The following is a 24,895-nucleotide window of genomic DNA, read 5'->3' as shown; positions in this document are numbered from 1 at the left end:
AGTAAAAATCCCTTTTAATGAATTTATAAGCTATTCTATATGAGGATAATCCTGTAAAGACTAGCTAGACTTTTATGAAATGCGCGCTCCTAGGGACTTTGGGTTTGAAAGGGGCCTTGTAGTTTTTGTTCTTGAAAGAAGTAATTTTGCTAGCAGCATGCCAGAGGACTTCATTGTTCCCCCACCCCCATTTCCCTTTTTAAAAAATTTGCACAACTTTCAATAAGTATGTTTTGCAAATAGGCTTGCCTAATCCATGCTATAAATGTTTTGAATAATATGGGCCAAAAAGTGCAGAGAAGGAGTGGCAGGAATTTACGGCTAGATTAGGTCTACGGTATTTCCTGTCTCGGCAAGATGGTCCTAGATTAAACGCTCATAAATTTTTAATAATTTAACATAATTATAGCTTTACGGGAAGTGTTGAAACCCTCACTTTCCTACAAAAGAATTTCTTTGCATTTTTACATCCATCTTGAAATTTGTTATCCTACTACAACTCAATTCTAAAGTCCTGTGCCTTCCCAGTTGCGGATAAACATCATGGTATTTCTTTTGTTTGGCATTTTCGTATTTGAATTTTTGCCAGGTTTTTGACAGTTTCATAAGGAAGTGACCTTGAATGGTGATAATTATATAATGCCTAATAACTTCTCTTGAAAATGGGCATAGTTGGGAACTGCTTTAGAAAGCCGAAGATCGGCTCTCCAGACTACGTAGCCTTTACTCTACCTTTAGAGGCTGGATGATGTCTTTGTAGGATTTGTGGGAGGACGTGGTAATGGTCAGTCTACCACACAATACGGAGTTTTAGTGGATTTCTTCCAAACCTGGTCTGCTCTGAAAGTGAGTCATTGCCCATTGCAACACTGTGGGGAATGTGGTAAGAGGTTAATGATTCCCCAAAGACTTTAAGCATGAAAAAGACCTTTTATATGGGTATAAACTTGTATGTCTTTGCAGAGCTGTTTTGATTTCATCTGGGCTTCCTTTACATGGAGGAACTTACTCCAGAGCTGAGTAGAAGAGTAAGATCTCTGGCACATCTCTGTTTTGCTTGTTATAACTTGGTGAAATTCATGGTTGTGCAGGAGATGATGTTAAATCAATAAGGAAGTGATTTAAAGAAGATCTGATAAAAATCAGATGGATTTTTATCCGGTCGAGAAGACTGTCTCAAACTGCAATTTGAATCTACCGTGTGAGAATTTAGAAGAGCTAACTTGTTAAAGTTAATTAGGTACGCTTCTGCTTCGTGTGTTCTGAAACAACCTTTTTTCCATTTGGGTTTGAATTTTCTGTGAGCCTGTAAAGCATGGATTTTTGTTCCTGGAGGTGCTGTAATACTTTGGGGTATTATGATCGTAGTTTGGTAGTTTTCAGTTTTCTTTTGGATGGATCTTGGGAAGTAGAACTCCTGAAAAATAGGTGCTAGAATTAGGGGAGTGGTTCAGACACGGCTTTCTCACACTTGCTATTTGTTTTGGAAAATGAAACTCTTCAGAGATTTTCTGCTGAATAAAAAAGCCAGAAATAGAGGGGGGTTTTGGCCTCTCCATAGCCTCATACATTGCACTTTTCATTGAGATATTTGGAAATGAGAGTTTCAGTTTTATATATAATTAACTGTTGGCATGTGAAGGTGTGCAGTTTAATTTATGTAAGCAACATTCTGCCTTTTTAAATAGATTGGCTCTTTTTCCCAATTTGCATGTCATTTTATTCCCATTACATAACCTTTATTCTCAAAATTATGATTTGTGGTTAGGCTAAAAAGCTGAATACGCATCCCTTCTGCTGAGAAATATACCGTTTCCTTATGCTTCCCTTAAAATTCTCAATATTTCATATTTTTGCATAGGCCAGGGCAGTTTGGAAAAAAAAGCGACCCGCATCTAAATCAGACTGGGAGAGTAGTCTTAAAGAAAACAAAAAGAAAGGTTCCTTCATCATGCCCAGTGCTGAAAGAGTCATCACGCCGCTTGGTATGATGACAACCATGACCTGGGCTCTTGGCTGCTTCTTGCTTTCTCTTGCTTTCTTGCAACACGTCTCATTTCGTCGTGTTGTATCCGAGCTTCAGCAGGAGAGGTGGAGATCGCTGGTGTCTTGCTGAAGGTCAGGCTCTTACAGAATCATAAAATGGTTTGGGTTGGAAAGGACCTTAAAGATCATCTAGTCCACCTCCCTGCCCTGGGCAGGAACACCTCCCACTAGACCAGGTTGCTCAAAGCCCCGTCCAGCCTGGCCTTGAACACCTCCAGGGATGGGGCAGCCACAGCTTCTCTGGGCAACCTGGGACAGTGTCTCACCACCCACACAGCAAAGAATTTCTGCCTGAGATCTCATCTAAATCTCCCCTTTTTCAGTTTGAAACCATTACCCCTCATCTTGTCTCTCCCTTCCCTGATCCAGAGTCCCTCCCCAGCTTTCCTGGAGCCCCTTGAGGGACTGGCAGGGGCTCTAAGGTCTCCGTGGAGCCTTCTCTTCTCCAGGCTGAACCCCCCAACTCTCTCAGCCTGTCCTGCCAGCAGAGGGGCTCCAGCCCTCCCAGCATCTCTGTGGCCTCCTCTGGCCCTGCTCCAACAGGTCCATGTCCTTCTTGTGCTGAGGACTCCAAAGCTGGACACAGTTCTCCAGGTGGGGTCTCCCCCGAGCGGAGCAGAGGTGTAGAATCACGTCGTTGCCTGTCGTGCTGATCGATAGTGGCTTCTGACTTTTTTCTGTTCTTTATCATACCTTCTTACGGTCTTTGGTCTTACGTTGTGATGCTGTATCGCAGATTTCATCTGGCTTGTTCCATGTGTGCGTGGTGACTACCACACTAACAGTAAAGACTGAACTGGTTTTGTTTGGGAAAGAGTCACTCGGTGACCTTAAAGTATCTGAGGGGAGTGCGGAGGAGAGAGTTCCAAGAACAGCTTTAAGAAAAGAAAAAACAAACAAACAGCTCTCTTAAAATACCAGGCTTGAACTATTTGGGACTTATATCTCCTTAAGGAATTGGGTTTTAATTTGTGTGCTGTGCAATCAAGGTAACCCTGGTTTTCTGCCTCCTGCCAAGAAAGTCAGCACTATCTAAGCCAAACTTTTTAGTTAAATCAGTATTTTACTGCTCTCCAAACATGTGGAAAAGGACAAAAGAGTTAAAATATTCTCAGCCTTCAAGTCGTTAACTGTATCATACCAAAATTTAATTTTGTATTATGCGTGAAAGTGGAAGACTTCCAAAAATGTGAAGCTTTCTGGATAAACTAAAGAGTGAATGCAGCTTTGTTTATTTTAAGTGCACAGTATCCAATTGTAAATCTCTGCTTTTCGTTTCTGTTTTACAGGGAACACAGTGAGTAACCTGATTTTCATTCTACCTCCAGTCTATGGTGCGATTCAGACCTATAAAGATGGCCTTGAAAAACGGTATTTAGCTGCATATTTGTGTCTTACAGGTATGTATGAAACTTAGTTTGCCCTTTCATTATAAAGGGAGTTCAGGCGTGCAATGAACAATATCCAAATATTAATAAACCATGTAGTAAAATCCAAATACTATGTGTGTGAAACATAAGCCTCAATTTTTTATATTTGTTTACAGGAAACTGGTATTTGTTGGACATGAAGTTAGAATTCACTAAATAACTTTATGAGGTTTTAAATTGATCCTTCTCTAGCTTTAAGTCCTGCTCAGTGCATCTTAGCTCACTGTATCTGTTTATGATGGTTTACAGAAGACGTCTTGTGTGTCCTACTTCCAAACAGTTTCGTACTATATTAGTGGTTTTGTGACATTTCTATGGAACAGTAATACAAGAAATGGCAAAGATCTTGAAGGAACTGTAAAAGCATTCTTGATGAGAATGAATTTGTTTTCGGTTCCTCTTTGGCACATATCACTCAACAACCTGCCATTGTATCTGGGATGTTTTGCAAGGGTGGAAGAACAATGTGACATTGGTGCATCAGTGAACTTCAGGGCAGTCTCGTTTTTTTAACATAGCAAAATCCCAAAAAGAACCTAACTTCCTTTAAAACCTTAATTATGCAACTAGAAGTCACGTTTTCTCATAAGAAAAGATGATGTTATAAGACGGCTCAGATTTGGCAGTTGGGTTTCACAGACTTTCTGTGTTTCACTGGATTTCTATGTCTGCTATAGCTCCTATATCTTTGGAGGCTGCATTTCCCAGTCTCCTCAGTGGTAAGAGATTGGTTTATTGCAAATGTTTAATGTTTTAAGATTGGCATATTTATGTATTTAGACAAACAGTGTCGAAAACCACATATCTCTCTGCTAAATGTATTCTTGATGCCAATTCAACTGCAACATATATTAGGTACAACTTCATGATTTTTTAGTTATGTCAGCTTTGCTCATATGTGTGAAAGATAAGCAGCAACAATGTACAGCTTTCGATGTTTTCTGAACGCTTTCCAAATAGCCATTTGTAGGCTTTTTATGGTTTTGAGTAATTATTCATTTTTGTCTCTGTATAAAATAGTTTGGCAGAAGGAATTCTTGAAAGTTAGGGGTTTCCTTTTAAAAAGACAGGGAAAGAAACAGTGTGTGTTTGCTGAAGTTGATTCTTTTCGTGTTCTTGAAAAAAAAGTATCCTATATTGCCATTCTTTCTAAACTAAAAAAATCATAGAATCATAGAATGTGTTGGGTTGGAAGGAACCTTTAAAGGCCATCTAGTCCAACCCCCGTGCAGTGAGCAGGGACATCTTCAACTAGATCAGGTTGCTCAGAGTCTCATCAAGCCTGGCCTTGGATGTCTCCAGGGATGGGACGTCCACCACCTCTCTGGGCAACCTGTGCCAGTGTCTCACCACCCTCATTGTAAAGAACTTCTTCCTAATGTCTGATCTAAACCTGCCCTGCTCTAGTTTAAAGCCATCGCCCCTCGTCCTATCGCTACATGCCCTTGCAAACAGCCCCTCCACAGCTTTCTTGTAGGCTCCCTTCAGGTACTGGAAGGCCGCTATAAGGTCTCCCTGGAGCCTTCTCTTGTCCAGGCTGAACACCCCCAACTCTCTCAGCCTGTCCTCATAGCAGAGGGGCTCCAGCCCTCTGATCATCTTTGTGGCCTCCTCTGGACCCACTCCAACAGGTCCATGTCCTTCTTGTGCTGAGGGCTCCACAGCTGGACAGGGTACTCTAGGTGGATTCTCACAAGAGCAGAGTAGAGGGGGAGAATCACCTCTCTCAATCTGCTGGCCACAGTTCTTTTGATGCGTCCCAGGATGCGATTGGCCTTTTGGGTTGCAAGTGCACATTGTCAGCTCATGTCCAGCTTTTCATGTAAGTAAAACTCTGTGTTTGAGACTCTGTCTTCACAGTGACTTGTGGTTACCTCTGTCAGTGGCACTTCTTGATGGACAAAGTGTGCCGCTATCTGACTACAATGTCAGGCTATTGCACCAAGACTGCCCTGAGTGGGCATTTCTCATATACTGTTTAATGGTTTGGGTTTTTTTAAATAAAAACCCACATAGTCTGTCTTTGATCACAGTGAATTCCATGGGCGTCAGCTTTATGCTGTTCTTGATGTTCATGAAGGGAGCTCAGCCTGCGTGTTTGACAGCGGTGCTGGAGGGCAGTCCTGAGTTCCAGCTGAGCTCTGCTCACCTGTGATTGGGATGCCTTTGACTCCTGTCTGAAGTGATAAATGCCTGCATGGCTTGATTTTTATCTCATGTGTTGGAACCTAACATTAAAGGTCACTCCCAAAAATGTCTCTCTTCTGTTTTGTCCCTGCTTCAGTATTCGTAATGCTGGACTGTTTTACAGCAGTTGAAAGATGTAAAGAAATACAGAAGGCTTTACAGTTTCTCAGTGAAAACCAGGAATAGGACGGTTTGGAGTCGCAAACCTCTTAACATTTGTTCTACTACAGAATAAAAGCAGCAAATGAGAAGATAAACAGAATTTTAAATATAGTTGAAATGTGCCAGGAACATTGGCATTCTTTCTGTGCATGTGACTGAACGAGAAGCATGTTGAAGTGGAGATAGAGTAAGTGTACAGAAATTTCTTTTTGTAAGAAGGTACCAGAAAGAATTCTTTCCCTTACAGTAATTTTATTTATTAACAGATTTCACTCTACTTGCTTAATTTGTAGCAAACAAGTATAGACTTAAATTCACTTTCCCTATACAGATTAACACAAACTTCTGATTTCTCTTCAGACACTCTGCTTCATTAAAGACTATATAACAGAGCTTCTAACTAGCTAGTGGTGTCTAAAGGTTCTTTTGTTAAAGTAGAAATTCTTTAACAATTCTGCTATGAAGATGGGGGTGGAAGGAAGGGCACTTTAGTTAGGTTTTAACAACTTTGAATCATTACTGAGATTTTACAAGGTGTTAAAAGACAGCTGTCAAAGCGGACGTTAAAATTAAATCTGTTAGCGTTTGAGAACATAAGAAGTGTTGTTTCCAGACATTATTTTGATCCAGATCAGCTGTTTCTTTTGGATGCTTCCAGACATTTAGCTGATTGTCAGTTCCTTTGTGTTTTACCATGCCGTGTTCAGTGCTTCACTTCATACCCCACAATTTCTTTTGTTGACATTTATTTCCTCTTTGAACCAAATGCATTTTGAATTAGGGAAGCACTGTTTATTTCACATACATGCTAAGATCCAAAGTTGGCAGGACAAGAAGGGGAATTTCTAAATAACTTTTCAAATAAATTTCTTGTTCGTACTGGTGCCGAGACTGAGTTGCATTTTTCAGCAAGTTCTTTTGAGATACAGCACATTGTTCTCAGTCCATATTTCTGCTGCCTTTCAGCTCAAAAGACACATTGTCGATGAACTCAATAGGAACTGGATATGATTTTTAAGCTTTAGAGAACTATTTAATCAACCTGTAAATTATGAAAAATAATCTTAAGCAAGTTCTTTAGCATATTGCATCTCATGAAATGGGTGGAGAAATCATCAGACTATCACTATCTCGAATAAGTTGGTTTTGGATGGTTCCTTATGATGCTGTGGTATTGTATCACGTTCTACCATGTCTCATTTCCTCATGCATCCTGGGAAACTATGATTCCCAAAGGGTTCATATTCTAGAAGGGTCTTGAGGAAATAAAATAAAAATGTTTCCATACATATATATATTTAAAATAAAAAAACCCTGTAACTGTTTTGAATCTAAGAAGATAAAAAGCAGTCAATGGAGTTACATACTTTATTAGATGCTTTACTTGAAATTTGGAAGGATTGTTCTGTTTTGTATTTCTTTGGCCTGTTTAATAGCGCTCAGTCATTCAAGCTGTGCCAAAGTGGAGGAAAAAAAGGATGCAAAAAGTTTTTTTACATTAGACATAGCCATAGGAACTCGTAAACAACTTACTAACCTTCATTTCCAGTGAAACTCTGTGTCTGTGAAAATAGCTGTTAGAAGCCCTTCAGTCAAAGTTAATTCCCTTCTTCTTATCTAACAGCTGTAGAAAAGCTGCTTGGGCTGTGTTGAGGTTGGTAAATCAAATGTGCTTGGGAACATTCCTGAGTGCTGAAGCAGAGTAGTGTGGACCAGCCCATGTCTGTTTGTCTTAGCCTCCAAAACAAGGTGACTGCATACAAATTCCCTGCTGGGCACGGGCCTTGGGCTCTTCTGGCTGCTGGACTGTGCCTGGGAGGGGGGAAAGGACTAGTTGGAACAGGCCAGTTCCATGCTGCAGACTGTTCCAGCAATTCCCTAGAATTGCATTAGAGTGTCTGGGAACAGTCCCAGCCATGCTTGAGTTCACTTGGAGAGCTGTACCCCGGGAGTAACCAGGGTCTGTCCTATCTCCTGTGCTGTGGAGGGAAAAAGGGAACTGGGGTTGTTCAGCCTGGAGAAAAGGAGAATGAGGGGAGACCTTCTCGCTCTCTACAACTCCCTGAAAGGAGGGAGTAGGGAGGTGGGGGTTGGTCTTTTCTCCGAAGGAACAGGCAATGGGACAAGAGGAAATGGCCTCAAGTTGTGCTGGGGGGGGTTAGATTGGATATTAGGAAAAATTTTTACACTGAAGGTGTTGTCAAACATTGGAAGAGGCTGCCCAGGGAAGTGGTGGAATCACCATCCCTGGAGGTATCTAAAATCCGGGCAGACGTGGTGCTGAGGGACATGGGGTAGTGGTGGTTTTGGCAGTGTTGGGTTGATGGTTGAACTTAATGATCTGAAAGGTCCCTTCCAACCTAGGCGATTCTATGATTCTATGAAACCATTACAAAACAAAATAATTCAATAGAAAATGTTCATTTAATTCTGGTTCATTTTTCATCCTGTTTCAATCTTTAACCCTTTATGATGCAGTATGTTGTTGTTTATCGTTAGTTCAGTTCTGTCATTGTAAGAAACCGTCGGTTGAATTCAGCTCCAGATTCAAACACTTAAATATGCGTCTGCCTGTGCAGAGGGGTCTGTCTCCCATTGCAGTCAGTAGAGCCTAGAGAATCTCTTGGATATATAAGTAACCCCTTCTGTCTGGCCAGCTGAATGACTCTTTATAATGCCATTCTCTTTAGTTGAAGCTTTGACACCTAGTTCATGTGTAGATACCTAAACAAAGGTGTTTGCATCTGGAGCATCCTTCCTTCTGAATGTTTTTACGCAGTGCCTGGACAGTTTAAATTCAAACCACGACTGTGAAATCCTAATAAACTGCTTTTTCTTTGAAGGCTTTAGGCTAATGATAAGAATTTCGAGTGCTGATGGATAGTCTTATATCGACAGGAATTATCACTGATTATGTGATATTGCAGATTCTTCTAAAACTATTGAAAAATTCGTAGGGGCTATTTGTGTCCCTCTGGGGTTCAAATCTTGAGAGTTTATATGGTTCATGTGTGGAGCTGGATCTCATGTATAATGTCAGATTATTTCTGGCATATTGCCTTGAAGTCTTGGATGGTGTTGAAGCACAGTGAGATAACTGTGCGTGAAGTGAAGTTTGCAGATCCATTACATTTACATTGTCACTAATGCAACTACTTTATCACCTGGCAGTAACCGCGCATCGTGTTTGCAGACCAACATGGTGGTTTTGTCCTGCAGCAAAGAGCAGCTAACCTGACTGTGCATTTCCAGTCTTTTTAAGTGCTATTTTGAGCTCATATTGTTGTGACTTAGTGTGTGTTCTGTGCTTAACACATAATTTGTGTATATCTCCTATAACTTGAAATGTTTATTAATGTAAAAATGAAAAATGCTGAGTGACTTCTATCTATGAAAAGTGAGTTACAGTAGTTAGAGGGGAAGTGGTGTTGCTTCCGATGCTGTTAAAACTTCCCAACTGATACACAGCTTTTAGTGAGTTAAGCTCCTTTGCAAAAGGAAACATCTAAAATGAAAACTGTAACCTCTGCTTACAAGATAAGGAGCAAAACTATTGCTCAGTTTGGTAGTGGCTGTAAGGGGAAGTTGCTTCTATTGAAAGTTTATTTAATTGCAGTGGTGGTGTCCACTCATATTTTGAAAAGTACAAAGCTGGTAGACCATCTCATTGCAGGGGTGTTTTTTGTGAAGTAAATGTTCCTTAGAAACGTCTTGATTCTGAAGTTATGTGATGAGAAGTGTATCTAAAGGTAGCTGCATTCCAGTAGAGCTGCAGGTAAAAGCTATGTGTGAAGACGTTTGAGCTTAAGTATTAAACCGCTATTTACTGGGGACAAATACATGTCAAGCCCCTACAAGTTATACTTTAAGTGGGAGAGAAAAAGGTGGTATGCTCTGGGCATAGCAGAGGAAATGAAGATTTCCTTGCCATCCTTGGCATGTGATAGGTATTTCCTCTTTTTACGGTGCAAGGTTTTTGGGACCGAACACTAACCCCGTGTTGAGCCACGAGACACAGCAGCTCTGAGGAGCACAGCTCTTGGCCCAGCGAGTGCCGTGTTAGATATTAGTTCCCTTCTGCCGAAGTTTACCAGTTCAATAGCGATGTTAGTGGAGCGGAGCATGACTGAGCTTCAGCTGCCACAGTTCAGTTCATCATCTCTTAACGCGGTTTCCTCCTTTTTGAACAGATTCATGAAGCTTTTTGCACGGTTCCGTGTTAAGCTCTAACATATGCCAGAGGGAGCGAACCAGAAACTTGGTTCTTAGCTCGTTTGATGTCTAGATGTGAAATATTTTTTGTTAACCCTTCGCGATATAAAACATACCTTAAGTTATCCCTATGCAATGAGATACATAAATAATTACGTTTCGTTCTTTAGTCTTCATCTAAACCATCTCTTCAAAAAGATGCTGTTGTGCGTAGTTACCACAATAGCGTTTGAGGAAATGTCTGAGCAGTCTTGGGAGGGAGAGTATCATCTGATGAGTAACCTACTCGTGTGATTTCTAGCCATGTACCGTCCTGGGTTACCTGCTGAATGCACGTAAATACCAGACTCAACGGTGTTCACGAGCTCCACCAAGATTGCAGCAAGCAGTGTTGCGGTCATTTGCAGTAGAAGTTTTTATTTTAATAAGGACCACATGATGTTATTCTGTAAACTTTCATTGTTTAAGATAACTATTTTATTGCTACACAATACAACTAAAGCATTGTTCTCCGATGCACAGTAAAATTTCATAATCAAAGAAACTCCAAGTGTGATCATTGTACAGAAGCAAGTGGGTTTTTTTTATTATTTTTAGAAATTAATTGTAGTAATAGGATTAATGACCTGAAACATTAATATCTGCAGCATTCTTGGGTTTTGTAAAGACTTGAAAGGAAAAATAATCTAGAAATAACTGCTTCTAATTATGTAGGAGGGAGGGAGAGGAGTTTAGTAGCTGATTATTGAGATTTATAACCCCAATAACATTAACACCCAGCCGCCCCCCCCAAAAAAAAAACCCAACAAAAAACCAAGAACCCGCCCCAATATATTTTATTAATTTAAAATCAGTTGAAAGTTCTTATGCAATGATTTTGCTCATATTTGAAAATTACACTTGTCACAAATTGTAAGAGTTTGCATCATGAAGATATCGAAATCATCATGACGGCCAGGATAATGGCTGGTACTGTTTTAATTATGATCTTCATGGGCTTTTTTTCTTCAGCACAAGCAATAGTTATAAGATATTCTTTATACATTGAAAAATGGCTATGAGAATTTCTCATTGAAATCTCAATGAAGGTGAAAAACAGTTGTTACTTACTGTATGCAAAGCTTTTTCACAAGCAAAACAATCAGAACTTACAGAAGTGCATATGGTTGTTTCTGTTCTGGTAGACAGCCATGGTTAATTTCCCTAGAGAATTAATGACATTAAAGTATTTGGCAATGTGTTTTTAAATATAGCTGTATTACAGTTTTATGTTTCAGTAAAGTTACATGCTTAGGTATTTCATTTCATGGAGGGCGTGTGATAGTCACAATTCTAGACTAAAAGCATCTAAAGAAACTCCTCCAGACAAAGAAACATCTCCAGACATGTCTATCAATGGTCTTGGGAATCCTTTACAAAAGGCACAGTTTTTTCGGTGGAGGGCTGTTTATGCAGCAGGGAAATGTGGCTGTTGTGTGCAGAAAAGGTTGTGCTCTTGCAGCAAAGCGCAGCAGAACTACCCAGTGGTCAAGGCTGGAGTGCAGATTGCTTGGCTTTCTCTGAAACTAGAGTCTGAGGTAAAACATAATTTCTTGAAGGAAGACAAGACATCGCATTAATGTTCCTGCAAAATAAAAATGAGCGGGCGCTTAATGAGAGCGTTTAACTGATAACATTTCAAAGTAATGAATGATACATTAAATACCCTACCAGCTTTGCTTTAAACAGTGAAATCGAACTTCCAAGAGGCACTATCCTTATCTAAATGAAAAAGCAAAGTATATATCTCATAAATATATATATAGACAAAGTATATATCTCATAAATTAATTTCAGACGTAAATTCAGAGTTTAAAAATAAAGTATTTTAAATAAATAAAAAGTCATTGCATAGAAGGATGGACTTCTAAGAATCTGATTCTGAGTCCTAGTAGCAATTCATGTCTTTTTCTAGAGCTGGCAAAAAGCTCCTTGTAAAATTTACCTTTTAAAGCTGGACAATAAGCAGAAATATTACAGAATTTGAGCAGTGCTACCAGCTTTGCATTAGAGAAGGTTTGAGACAAATCTTGAGGTACTTAAAAAAAAAAAAAAAAAAAAAAAAAAAAAGAGAGAGAGAGAGAAATAGAATGGTAATGTTCCATTTATTCTGGGTTCCCTCCACTCCGTTCCTCATTGAGATTACACCACTTCACAGGAGACAGCACTGAGAGGAGGGAAAGAGGACATCCACCCCCCCCCAAAACCCATAAATTCAAGGGCATGCCTGGTGACTAAAGTGTAAAGTAGAAGGCTGTGGAAAATCGGGATTTTGTCCATGAAATGAGATGCTGATGTTTTAATTTTTTTTCCCAGTAAAGTTCACGCATTTAAGTTAATGTTCCTGGAAGTTTTACATGTAGACTTTTATGTTAACCATAGTTTTAATTTGTTTTCAGCTGTGGGATTGGGATCTTGGTGCTTCCACATGACCCTGAAGTATGAAATGCAGGTGAGTATTGATAAGTAGCTGTGAATCATTTTCGGTGTGTTTCTGGCTGTATAATCACATTGCCATTTCTTGACTAGATGAAACTCACGTAACATGAGTTAATCTACCTTAAGGAGCATTGTCCAACAAAAGAGTAACGCAGGTCGTGTTTCATTAGATATTTTCCACTGGTAGATATTCATGAATATGTACTTGCATCTAAAATAAGAGCTACAATCAATTGCTTATGTTGGTAGGAGACACTTTATCATTTGGGAAATCATACTGTCTTTTTTCTCGAGTTGTTATTTTAAAATTCCTACAGCTTTGGCTTAATAGCAAGCAGTATAGACTAGAATTATTTCTTGTATCCTTTTTTTCCATCTTGATGTTTTCTGTCATGTTTTCTATTTATCTAGATCTACGCGTAGCATTAATACTGAAGTCAGTATCTTCTGAGTAGCAATAGTTGAGTCTTCCTCTCTCTCTTATTCTCAAATAGAAGCCGTTCTGTAATAAATCATTGGGCATAAGGATCTGGTCCTGGTATTTCCCATTTTCTAAAGGGACACAAAGAGTCTTGTCCTGTTGTCCTGTTTTAGATCTGAGAAGAGTAAGGAAATTCATCTATGAATCAAAGTCAGCGTGAAGCAGAACTCAGTTCAAAATTAAGAAACCCACATTTAAAAATGTGTGCTGGAAGTCTGTGCTCCCACCGTATTCCATGGAAATAGAGTGAAGTCAGTGGAGTTCAGAAGAGCCAGTCACCTGCGCTGAATCATCCTCCAGACTCCGTTGGCAGTCTTAAATAATATTCATTTGTTTGAATATAGGTGTCTGGCGTAATTTTAGACCCTGTGAGCGTTCTGTCTGGCCTCCAGCTGCCGTCCCACAAAGGTGCAGGTCTCTTAGACCCCCCTGATCACATCGGCCAGTCTCGGGTGGGTCTACTGGAGGTGACAGAGCATCTCAGATGGCATTACGCTCCTCTGCCGTGGCAACTGAATTGAGTCCTGGATTTCTACTGATCATAACGGGACCTGAGACACGGCATATGTGGACACCAAAAGTTAGGTGTCTTAAACTTGAACTGAATTACAATTTGTGGTGATGTTTGCCTCCATAATGCTCTGTTTTATATGTCTGGCATGTGCTGGAGGCTGTCAGCCTCCATGGAGCATACTGTTGCCACCACGTGAGAATATTTGGGTCTTTTCTTGGCATGAAGAAGGTGGTTTCTAGATCCATTTCACCAGTCTCTCCCAAATTGAGGTGTGATTTACCTGTATTCTCTTCAGTGGTGAAACTGCCTTGAATTGCCACCTTTTCATCTCTCTTCCCTCAGCTGCTTGCTCCCAACCCTGCCAGTGTTTCAAATCCTCTTTCTTGCGCTGATGTAGAGGTGAGCAAAGCCACCCTGAAACCTGGATCATTAAAATGATCCAGACTTAAAACACTCATTTTTTGGGTTGTTTTTTTTTTTAGTGTGTGTAGAGGCTATTTTATTCCAAGTCACTTTGATGCCACTAGTGTGGCAACACACTTCTGGTGTTCCGTCAGAATAACTAAAGGGCCTGTGAATTGTTGTAAGTAGTGGATAGGCAGAAGCAGATGGGAGAGGAGCGGGAACGCCTTGCATCATCTTTCCAACGGGTGTGAAAGGCTTCGTGTGAGGCAGAGAAAGTACGCTTATTATTTGGGCAGCCAAGTGAAATCCGCAAGTGGCCCGTAATTATTCTGATTGCTAGCTCACGAATCACCAGAGAAGAAACATTTCAGCCAGCAAACAACCTTTTCTCGTTCACTTCATCTCTTGTTATGATTAAAAGTCAGCATTGATAGCTGTTCAGAGATAATTTTTTTTGTATTTGTTTCTTAATACTCTAAATAGTTAATTCATATTGCTTAATATTAAGAGAAATGTGAAAGCTTCTGTTCTTGAAACTATTTAGAATGCTTCTGAAGCGATCACCTCTCTTTCTCTTATTTTTACGGGAATCTGCTTGAGTGTACATTCCGCAAGAATCCAAAATGCTTATTTAACCAGCAAAATCAGCTCACTGAGTGTCCTGTCCATGTTTCTTCATTGTTAGACATGTTCAGACACGTTGTTGACAGTATTTCTGGAAGCATTAATTCCTTTGGATACAGAAGCCATTGTCTTCTGCAAGCAAATTCTAGCTAGGATCTTTCAAGAGGCTCTTTGATGTTACCGTTATGTCCCTGAAGTACTGCCAGCGCATGAACTTGAGCGTAATCTGCTGTCCAAATTTGAAAAAATTTGCTATATTGTATTTCTTATTCCTTTTTTCCCCCCTTTGTCTTTTATGAGGCCTTAAATGACTGCATGAGTTATTCCTGCAGCTAATTCCTATCACACTCGGCATATCACTGAAATCATAACTCTTAGTATAAAGTTGAATTTAGCTATTGCTTCTATTTTTTTCCTCTCTAAGGCATCACAGCAAAGATAAAGTAATGTGATGGCAAGGTGCTACCTAACACGCCAGTTACCTTCAGCTGCCATCTGTGTTCCTGACACTTTCTTTGTGCCATCTATTGCAGCCCCTGGCCCTATAATACACAAATTCAAGGATTTAAACCTTTTTCTGCAAGGTTCATTGTGTGCTGGATCAGGTATTGGATCTGTCTTACTGTGGGTCAGGCGAGCACAGCCTCCTTCGAGAGAAGCCGTGGAAGTGTGGGTGAAGAAGCAAGACCTGCCTAATAGTCAGTAGATCTGTTCAGCAGAATTGTGAAACGTTTTCTGAGGTTTCTGTGACCAAAACCACGAAAAAGCTAATAGTTCACACGCAGGATAATACACCTCTCTCCTTCTGTAAAGAACCAGATGGCTTTGTTTTTTCAATAGGAAATTTCAGAATTAAAAGGAAGGTTTTTGCCTGTGCAGTTAGAAAAATTCTCCCGTTTGGGAGCGGAGTCAGGCTGGCTTTATAAAAAGGTTTGTATAAGCTGGTATTGCTCTTAATGTGTCGCATTATTCAGAAAAACACGACTGTGAACTTGTTAAGTACCCCGTACCGGTAGTAGGAGAGTAATTGCTGTACAGGCTTGGCCGTGAACAACTTTCAGAATGATGATGGAAAAAGATCAAAATCTTGTTTCCATCCAGTTCTTGTTTTTCGTAGGAAAGACTCAAACCTGGTGTAACAGTTCTAAGATACCCAATTATTAACATTTGCTTGACGTATTAGAAATCAGAATTCATCGATCCATTCATATGTTTTTGTGTTTTTATGATTTTTCAGTCCTTCATAAAAGGAGGTAAGTTTAACTATGTCTTTATGAGCAGAAATTTGGTAATGTTCTCTGATGAGAAAAGTTTTAGAAGAAAATGATGGTGCTATTAATTTTTTTCCCCTCTAATGATAAATAAATGGCAATTTTGGGCATACCTGTTCTTGAGAAATCACTTCTCTTGTGATTACTACTTTAATTCCATCTCCATTAAGGTGGTAAGTTCCTGGAGAAATTACTGGTTTAGCTGTAACACACCAGTCTTCTCCTGAAGTATAAAAATTATCTGAGACAATAAAACATTATATGGCAGCTATAATTTGGGGGGGTGGGGAGGAGGAGCCCAAGAACCCCCCAACAAACAAACAAAAGCTGACTGAATTAAAACATTGTAAGAAATTTCCAAAATTAGGAAGTAAACATGCAAGTACGTATTAAGGTGCTTCCTAATGGGCTACGATTCTATTTTATGTTACGGAAAAAAACTGTTTCAGTTTCTCTGTGAAGTTTGTACACAGCTAAGCAAATGCTGCTGGCTATATTGAGCAGGCTATAAATGGGGTGGTATTATTCAATATGACTGTACAGAATTAATTCTTATAAATGTTTCAAGAGGTTTGAACAGCGAAAATGGCATGATCCTTTGAAGGCGTGGGCTTTTCATGAAACGTAATATTCAAAAGATTCAGAGTAATACGCTTATTAATGCAGCGTAATTCAGTACTTGAATAGGATTTGACGCTGCTGCGTACTGAAGTGCAGTCAAGAAGGTGGATGTCTGAATGACTTAAAAACTTTTCTTAAGACTTATCTCTGCTTAATTAACTTACACAAGCGTGTGAGTTAAAAGTAGTTTTCATGTTTTGATGTCTCTGCTTTTTGTAGCTGTTGGATGAACTGCCAATGATATACAGTTGTTGTGTGTTTGTCTACTGCCTGTAAGTATTTGTTAAATGGTTTGGTTTTTTTCTGAATATTTATGGAATATTAACTTTTGAAATGTAGAATCTGTGAAACCCGATCTGGTGTATAGTGAGGCTGACACTGAAGCTTCTCCTCATTTCGGTGAATTCTCAGTTTTGCTCAGTACAGCATTATGACTTGGCCCTTAGAGCACCAGCCTGGCTTTAGTCCTCATTTGTGCTCATTTAGAGATGCTTCATCAGTGTTTGTTTAGCAAGAAAAAAAATAACTCTTTTTAAAGACTTTGTGTAATACACAACCAGAGCTCAGTGTTACTTGGTATGTAAACAGCAGACGTAATAAAATCAACGTCAGTAACTCCTACAAAATTATCAACATTGTAATTTATTTCAGCTGTATTTCTATGATGTAGTCTGACTCCGAATGCAAATTTCAGATTCCTGGTTAAACCTGCTTTCCACTCATCTGGAAAATTAAAGAAAAAAAGATTTTATGAAAAGTTAAGTGCATGTTTTGTGGAGAGTGTCTTGGAACACGCATGACAGCTTAATGCCATGCCAGGATGTTTTCTTCCATTTAATTTCGGGAGAAATGTAGCATTTGGCAACTGTAAAGATACTGTAAACTGGCTTTTTCTTGCCTGTTTCTGCAAGGTCTGGATTTAACATGATTTGTTCTGTCACTTGGAAAATCCAAATGATAAATCAGCTTGTTGCAGTCAAAAAGACAAAAAAAAAAAAGTCTTTTTGCTTTTGAACATATCAAATATTCAGCTGATGAAAACTGGAATATCCTTGGTGAGGAGATTAGTGGTAGCTTGCAATGGGGATGGGATGCTGTAGGACTAAACCCGCAGCTGTGGAAATTACCATGGGTTTCTGATTCATACGTTAGTACGATTTGTGCAAACTCAGGACCAGAATCATAATGCCTCTGTTAGTGGAAATATTGCTATTGTAGCTGCCTATCTCCTTGAAATTGCCTTTGCATTTATTTTGTCTGATTTGAATGTGATTGGAGAAAAGGATGAGAAGTGGCTACAAAAATCTGTTTGAGAAAATAATCATGCTTATTTTGTGCAATGGTTGCTCTATTATCTTCAAAAGCACTGCAGTCTGGTACTGCATTTATAGCTCTAATAAGATTCTGTGTATGTATGTTTGCTAGTAATTAAAGTGTTCAGAAGAATGAGCTAATGTTTATTTTAAGAGGCATTTAATAATCCTTTTGGTTTTCTGGAAGGTAGGTCGTGGGGTGGTTCTGCACAGGACGTTCCCGTATACATCATTTAGTCCTCCTGACTCTCACACTGTGTAATTACTTTGACAAGCCATTTTAGAATCATAGAATGGTTCAGGTTAGAAGGGAAAGATCATAGAATCATAGAAGAGTTAGAGTTGGAAGGGACCTTCGAAGATCATCCAGTTCCAACCCCCTGCCCTGGGCAGCGACACCTCCCATCAGCCCAGGTTGCTCCAAGCTCCGTCCAACCTGGCCTTGAACCCCTCCAGGGATGGGGCAGCCACAGCTTCTCTGGGCAACCTGTGTATCACATTGTACTGTCTTGTAGATTTATTATTTATTTTTTTTCCCCTTGATATTCCTACTTTTTTTTTTTTCTCTGTTTCCTTTTATTCATCCATGATGGTGTCTGTTTTCAAAAGTTTATAAACCAAAAAACTAGGGAGATGTAACTTGGGAGTTACATAGACAACCTCCTCTAGCCCTAAGGATTTTGTCCTTCTCAAAGTTCATTTTTGTTGGGTTTTTTGAACCTTTTTTCTGATGGAGGTACGGTCTGGGATGTGTATGTGTATGGGATGTGTAATTCCATCACAACTGTGACCGAAGTGTAGTGTAGAGACTGTGAAGCTAATTTTAATTAGTTGTTTTACATACTGGGAGCAATTAGCTGGTTTTACCGTCTACTTCTACCAGGACCCACTCTAGCAAATTTACTGTGCCGTGACTGTAGAAAAGCCATAAACAATCTGCATTTTAACAGATCTCTATAGAGTTCACTGTGTTGTAAGGCAGTCCCTTTCCTATGCTGCCTTTAGCTCACAGATGTAATGTTTTTTGGCAGCTGTATTGCATTTTAAACTCAATTCTAATTTGCCATCCATTATCACCCCTTAAGCACCTTCTGAAAACACTTCTGCTTCCCAAACTCTTTCCACTGGCTGGGTTTTTTTTGTATACGCATGAGCTTATTGGGGGTTTTTTTGCACTAGATTTTTTAAAAAAAAAAAACACATTTATTGGTAGAAGTGTGAATTTTTATATTGAAATTACACGTCTTTATTGGAGGAACTATGATTTCTTGAAGGGCCTAAGACTCATTTGGATCAATTTTCCCGCAAATTGTGTGATAATATACCTTGAAAAATGCATCCTTTATATGGTAAGTGATGAGTGCTATTGCTCTCCTTTATGTTCTGTTCCAGGTATGAATGTTTCAAGTACAAGAACACAGTCAATTATCCGCTGCTTTTCTTGTTAATAACATACAGCTTCGTAGTCAGCATAGTAAGTACCTTTTTCTAATACGGCATTTTCACCTGTCCATGGGCAGTTTTCCTGCCAGTGAAGGAACGTTATACAGGCAGTACTGAGTCTCTCTCGCTTCCAGTCAAGAAGAACAAATTATTCTTTTGTTGGCAAAATTATATGCTGGCCAGAGAAACCTGAAACCTTTCTATCTAAACCACTGTATCATTTATTTATAAATGAAGACAAAAGCAGTAATCCAGTTGCTAGAGTAAATAGGAATGTGAGAAAAACAGTCACCGTCGACTTGTTTATGAGATCTTGGACAAGCTGCATTCCTCATCTTCCCTCACTTTAATTCATCTGCAGAAATGAGAATAATCCTGTTCAACAGACTGCAAAAACTGAACTGCGATGCACAGGCCAGGGTATCGTCTGGTGTTTTAAAACAACAGCCAGAATAAGAAAGGAACTTTGCTGTTAAAAAAATGAGAAGAATTTTAACGGTGTCATGATTAACTTGATTCACTTCCTCAGTGCAGCGTGCTCCTTTTGTGAATAAAATGAGTTTTGTGCTGGCTGTCAAGCACAGGTGGAATGTCCTTCATTATTCTTATTGATAACCATTTCTTAAAAAAAAAAAAAAAAAGTAGTATTATAGGTCATCTTCTGCCTTCAGAGTACTTACCTGTTCTCTTCTGTGCCTCCTAAAATTTTTTACACTTGTGGTATAATATGCCTAAGGTCTAGTGCCCTTCTCTCTTCAAAAGCAGAAATTAAATTAAAAGCATTAATAACAGGAAGAACTACTGGCTTTTTGTAAAATGAATTGAAGTGTTAAAGCATTGTCAAAAGCATTAATAATAGCCAATCAAAGTAGGGTACATTTTTTTTCTTGCAATGCGTATTGTGAATGTGTCTGGTAATTTCTGCTGGTTAATTGTTTTTGCATGTGTTGCAACTCTGTTAAATGAGGATATTTTAGATGTTAATGTCTCTGTTTGTGCTTCTTAATTTAAAATAATTCCACAGTTAAAAGCTCAGGTTTTGCCAGAGGAAACTTCGAACGTCTAATCAACTTTAATGGTGCATGGGTAGGCACTCATGTCTTGATTCTAACAGAAAAAGTCTTGGCAGTATTTAAATGAATAATGTTATGATTGTTCTCTGTTGCAAATTATTTCTCTTTTTTAATCTTTCCAGGTTTACTTAAATTTGAAAGAGCCTGTATTCCATCAGGTAAATCTTGCTCTGTTGGAGAAGCTAATGTTGTTTCTAAACTATGCTGGTTTAGTGGAATATTTTACAGGATTTTAGAGCTGGAAGGAAGCTGGAAAGCAAGCACAATTTGCCTTTTGCTTTTTCTTTAAGCAGCGTTGATGCCTGTCACATTGCCATCCTCTTCCTTGCTGACCTGAAGAACTAGAATGGTTTAATGCGTGTTGTGTTTTAGCATTTGACCTAATATTTCACGTGGTTTTCAGCAGTAGCAAGTGTTAAGGAGGTGACCCTGGCTATGGGCTAAGGCGTGTGTGAGAGGGAAGGCTTAATGAGTCCTTGTCTGCTAATTTCCATTAGCAGCTGCTGTGAAACTGTGACCTGACATCGTAACGTGGCTTGGGTGACTTAACACCGTGTTCTTCTCTCCACTTTAATGTATTCGTTTGGGGGTTTTGTTAACTACTCAATTTTACTTTGTGTAAATTCAAGCTGAATTTAAACACAGAATGTCTTTTAGGCTTATGTAGCAGACTGGTTATTATGGTCTTACAGGCTTAATGGCATATTGGGTACAGGTTCCTTTTGTAGCAGCCCAAAAGTATTAATATGCATCCACTGCCTGTGGGGACAGGACTGGTATCACTTGCCTCTTCACGGGAGGTTAGAAATTGTGCTCGTTTATGTACGCCACGAGTAGTTTTCCCTCATTTTTGATTTTTTTGATTAGGGATAACAGCTGAAAAATTGCCAAGCGAAAGCGCCAAGCTCTTTGCAGGACGGAGCTTTAAAGCCTTAATTTCTGAAATTGGTAGTGCCGTCGCTTGTCAAAATGTGCCTGCTGCATCAGCAGTTGTAAAAATGATACGTGATTCCTGGTGGTGGATTAGTGAAGCGCTGATGAATAAAATAAATTCCCAGCTGCTCCAAATAATCTCTCCTAGAAATATGAATTGTTACTCTACCTATAGATAAAAAGAGAACCTTGCAGGCTTTTTTTTTTTTATAATGTTAATTAAATCCTTTCTTTTTTTCCCCTACTTACATTTTGAGCAGGAAGATACCGGCTGGGGTGAAAGCAGCAATTTTTGATGCCTTTATTGAGCTGGTTATGACTGGTTTTGAATGAAGTGACTTAAAGTAATTCTGTTAAAAACAGTGGCAGAATTTACTACTGATACTGGACTTTTATTTCTTTAACCAATTATCTACTCAACCTACAATTATTGCAATAAATACATCACAGTTTTGCTATATTCCAGTCTGATGCATTGGCATAGGTATTGTCCCATGTCACAGATACTAAGACAATAGATATTATGACTTATCGGGAAGGAGGGAATAGGGAAACTCTAAACTGTTGCCCCAGACCTTTAATTTTTTGCATCTGGTTTCTCTTAAGTTCAGAATATAAATTTGCTGTTATAATTTATACATGAGAAATCAAAGTAGAAAAGATTTAGGTCCCTAAAAGTGCTGGACTTTTTACAACAACTCTTTCCAAATTGATTTTTATGGAGAACATAAAGTTATGGCTGAATTCCAAATGTTCAAGTACTGCACTCATTTATTATTTTTTTTTCACAGTCTTTGCCAAATAAATATGTTGTAAATTCAGAGGAAACATTTCTCTTGACTGCACAGCTAAGCAAGGTTATTTTCTTAATACTTGTCCTTTATTTTAGAGTGCACCAAAAAAAAAAAAATAATCTCCATGTAATTTCAGTAAGTGTTTTCCAACTGAATGGGTTGCATAGACTTGAAGTAAAGTTAAATGTGCTCGTGCAATCAGAGTTTAAATCACAGTCTCGGTCCCTAACTGTATTGGAAAGCAGCGTCAGGACATAAAGCAGCATTTGATTCCTCCAGGTATTTGTCTGTGATCATCATCATTTGTCAGCCTTGCAAAAAGGGGAATAATTCTCTGGACAGCTTTATATTGTTCATTGTTTCAGTGTGGGTTGGGTTTTTTTTCCCTGAAAGGATTGCAATAAGAATGGAAAAGGATCCTATTATATTTAGTAGCCAGGATCTAAACCTCATTTTTCAGTGAATTACTTTCTACTTTCCTTCCCAACTTAGGCTTATGAATTGCTTACTGCCAGCAGGGCATGAAGGGGATTTCAGCTTGTTATTCATGGCACAGTGGCAACAGAGACCAACTCTTTTTCTCCATCCACATATTGCAGATCTTTGAGGGTCTTAGTGCTTTAACCATAGGAGGAATGAGAGGCAGGTTTTGGTCAGTCGGTGGCTACACATCATTAGAAGGAAAAAACCGCTTCCCCACCTGACAACTGAGCTGGGTGTTTTTTGCCGCCTCATCAATTAAATGGAAGATAGCGGTGGCCTTTACAAGCACGTATTTTCTTGTTTATGTCAAAATCTCTCAGGCTAGAGCACTGTTATTACCTAATTTCCATGGTGCTAAACAGCCCTGCATCCCAGTTTCCTAGTTGTTTTTAAGCCAGCATCATTGTCAAAGCAAACAGCCATACCTCTCCCCTCTTTCCCATCTGGCACACAAATTTCCTCTCGGATGTGAATTTGATTGGGGAACTCAACAGGATAAAACTCTCCTCAGAATTAGTTTTAAATCAGATTAGTTCCTTATCCCTGTTTACTGCGTGTATGTTTGTGCTTATACAAGGAAAGGGGTGGGGGAAGACTGGCTGCTGCTGCGGAGCAATCCATAGACACACAAATATAAGACAGCCCTGGAAGTAGAAGAAATTACCCTGGCAGTTCAACTTCTAGACTCAAGTCTTACAAATAGGCTTCTTTCTAATATGATATGGCCTAGAAAGCTGTCACCTACAAAGTATTGTTTTCCATCCTGATTTGTTTATTTGCTACATACCAAAAAAGAAAGAGACCTGGGAGTCCTGGTGGACAACAGGATGACCGTGAGCCAGCAACGTGCCCTTGTGACCAAGAAGGCCAATGACATCCTGGGGTTCATCAAGAAGAGCGTGGCCAGCAGGTGGAGGGAGGTCATCCTCCCCCTCTACTCTGCCTTGGTGAGGCCGCATCTGGAGTACTGTGTCCAGTTCTGAGCTCCCCAGTTCAAGAAGGACAGGGAACTGCTGGAGAGGGGACAGCAAAGGGCTACCAAGATGCTGAGGGGACTGGAACACCTCTCTTATGAAGAAAGGCTGAGGGACCTGGGTCTCTTCAGTCTGGAAAAAAGACGACTGAGGGGGGACCTTATCAATGCTTATAAATACTGAAAGGGTGGGTGTCAGGAGGATGGGGCCAGGCTCTTCTCAGTGGTGCCCAGTGACAGGACAAGAGGTAACGGGTGCAAACCTGAGCATAGGAAGTTCCACCTCAACATGAGGAGGAACTTCTTCATTTTGAGGGTGGCAGAGCCCTGGCACAGGCTGCCCAGCGAGGTGGTGGAGTCTCCGTCTCTGGAGACATTCAAAACCCACCTGGAGGCGTTCCTGTGCCACCTGCTCTGGGTGACCCTGCTCTGGCAGGGGGTTGGACCAGATGATCTCCAGAGGTCCCTTCCAGCCCCTGCCATTCTGTGATTCTGTGATATGCTGGCTATGCACTTGTAGTGATCAAAAGCCTCAGTGCGCCAAGCTATGTGAATAATAAAATAGATCTAAAAACTTGTTTTATTTGCATAGTCATCTGCTGCAAGAGTTTGAAACAAATTTTTAGCAAGCAAATAATTGAAAGCTAAATAGAAAATCAGATTAAATAGCTGTTTCTTCTACATTAGGAAATGTGATTTAAAAAATGTCGTTTTGTATAGACATTCCAGAAGTGTTCCAGTGTCCCATGAGAAACTAAGCAAGCTGGAGAAGTAGATCACGATGAGAATTGCAAATAGGGTAAGGGAGTGACTAGTGGAAAGTGACTAAAGGAGATGATGAAAGGCAGTCTCAGTCTGGACAGTGTCGGGATCAGTAATGGGGTTGTTTTTTATTTAACAACCAGTAGCAGGAAAAAATCGTGTACTGATGATGCAAAGTTCAGAGGCGTCACTGAGTACAGAGGAGATGACGAGATAACTGGGAGACCTTGAGGACTAGGATGACAAATGATTCAAAATGAAAGCGCATGCACTGATGGGCAAATACCAATTATTCTTGTTCTAAACTGCACACAGATCACCAAAGGAGGGAGGGAAGGACTACCTGGATGTGTTCGCTGATCACGGCATAATAATAGGACCAGTGAATTTTCTGCAACAGTGACAGAAGTAAAATACAAGTATTTAATTTACCAATTAAGGTGACTTTGGGTAAGAGGGAGTGAGCGAGCGTGGGAGAAAAAGGTATTTCATTTGCCCTAATGAAAAAAAAAATAATAAAATTGTTCTCCATGGGTATTTTAAATATGCAAATGCAAAGAAGAAAGTGAAATCATGATGAAATGTGTATGTAGAAGTACATACGGGAAACGGCATGAAGAATATGTTATGTCAGGGCACAACCTGCTTAAACTTAAAGTTCTCCCCATTTTGGAGCATCTGTGTGGACCC

At 39.6% G+C, this 24,895-nt stretch overlaps 1 protein-coding gene across 1 annotated transcript in view; it reads left to right on the top strand.

The window, feature by feature from the left end:
• ACER3 (alkaline ceramidase 3) overlaps positions 1-24,895 on the top strand; it is a 63,992-nt gene that overhangs the window by 18,261 nt on the left and 20,836 nt on the right. The window contains exons 2-6 of the mRNA XM_063326876.1: positions 3,336-3,446; positions 12,476-12,528; positions 16,651-16,703; positions 19,137-19,218; positions 20,383-20,418. Coding sequence (XP_063182946.1) covers positions 3,336-3,446; positions 12,476-12,528; positions 16,651-16,703; positions 19,137-19,218; positions 20,383-20,418 — 335 coding nt within the window. The remainder of the gene's footprint in view (positions 1-3,335; positions 3,447-12,475; positions 12,529-16,650; positions 16,704-19,136; positions 19,219-20,382; positions 20,419-24,895) is intronic.

Source organism: Chroicocephalus ridibundus, chromosome 1 (genome assembly GCF_963924245.1).
Source record: "Chroicocephalus ridibundus chromosome 1, bChrRid1.1, whole genome shotgun sequence".
NCBI lineage: Eukaryota > Metazoa > Chordata > Aves > Charadriiformes > Laridae > Chroicocephalus > Chroicocephalus ridibundus.
Note: the sequence above shows the minus strand (reverse complement) of the source record. Positions and strands in the feature narration are given on the sequence as shown.